At 53.3% G+C, this 1,157-nt stretch overlaps 1 protein-coding gene across 1 annotated transcript in view; it reads right to left on the reverse strand.

Moving 5' to 3' along the window:
• RCL1 (RNA terminal phosphate cyclase like 1) overlaps positions 1 to 831 on the reverse strand; it is a 29,871-nt gene extending 29,040 nt beyond the window's left edge. Inside the window, exon 1 of the mRNA XM_029959040.1 lies at positions 819 to 831. Within this exon, the coding sequence (XP_029814900.1) occupies positions 819 to 831 (13 nt within the window). The remainder of the gene's footprint in view (positions 1 to 818) is intronic.
• Positions 832 to 1,157: the final 326 nt, after the last annotated feature.

Raw genomic sequence — 1,157 nt, forward strand, 5'->3', positions numbered from 1 at the left:
GCTGGGAGGGATCGCTCCCGGCTCCGAGCTCCGCATCCGCCGGGTTCGCCGAACGGGTGATCGGCGTGGTTGGGACGAGGTTATCTCGACAGGGCTGGCAGCTGCTGCCTCTACGTGTGCGCTCCCTGCCTGTGTGTTTTGAATTGAAACTCCAGAGTTTAAAAGTGTCGGTAGATGTGTCTGGCCGAAGCCGGGTGCCCTCCCGGCCGCTCCTCCGGGTGGTGCGGGTTCTCCTCGCGTGCGGGAGAGCAAGGACGGCCCGGAGCAGAACGTGGTGCCTCTACCAGGGTATTGTCCCAACACCGAAATGAGTCGGTTCCGGGGAAGGCGTTCCCTCAGACACTCCTTTTCAATAATTTATCCCTGCCTTAAGGAAAACCGAGCGGAGGAAGGCGTGAGTGTGACTTGCAGTCCTCAGGCCGGCCTGTTTACTAAGTGACAGTGCCAGAGCCCAGCTGTCCTTAATGAGGAGACCGAGAGAAGCGTTCAGCCTCAGCTTTAAGAGAAAGGACGATTGCAGTGGTGGTGTGACAGTGTCAATTGCTAGGCTACATTTATGTGTATCGAAACAGAACTTAGAGAGTTAGAGTGGAGTAGTTCCAGTTGGAAGGAACCAACAGCAATCATCTCGCCCAACTGCCTGAGCACTCCAGGGCTGACCAAAAGTTAAAGCATGTTGTTAAGGGCATTGTCCAAATGACCCTTACCCACTGGCAGGCTTAGAGCTTCAGCCAACCTCTGTAAAAAGCCTGTTCCAAGGTTTGACCACCCTCTTTGTAAAATGATTCCTAATGACAAGTCTGAATGTCCCCTCATACAGCTTTCAACCATTCGCACATGTCATATCCCAGGGAGAAGAGATCAGTACCTCCTTGTCCACTTCCCCTCCTCAGGCAGTTGTAGAGAGACAAGGAGGTCACCCTTCAGCCTCCTTTTCACCAGACCAGACAAACCTAAAGTCTGTAGCAGCTCCTCACAGGATATGGTATCCAGTCCTTCCGCCAGGTTTCTTGCCCTACTCCAGACACATTTGAGGACCTTCACATTGCTCTTAAATGGTGGGGCCCAGACCTGCACACAGCACTCAAGATGAGGCCCTGCCTTAACGCTGAATACAGTGGGACAGTCACCTCTTTTGATGGCTGATGATGCTGTGT

Source organism: Manacus vitellinus, unplaced genomic scaffold (assembly GCF_001715985.3).
Source record: "Manacus vitellinus isolate BGI_N305 unplaced genomic scaffold, ASM171598v3 scaffold_18_pilon, whole genome shotgun sequence".
In the NCBI taxonomy this organism is placed as follows: domain Eukaryota; kingdom Metazoa; phylum Chordata; class Aves; order Passeriformes; family Pipridae; genus Manacus; species Manacus vitellinus.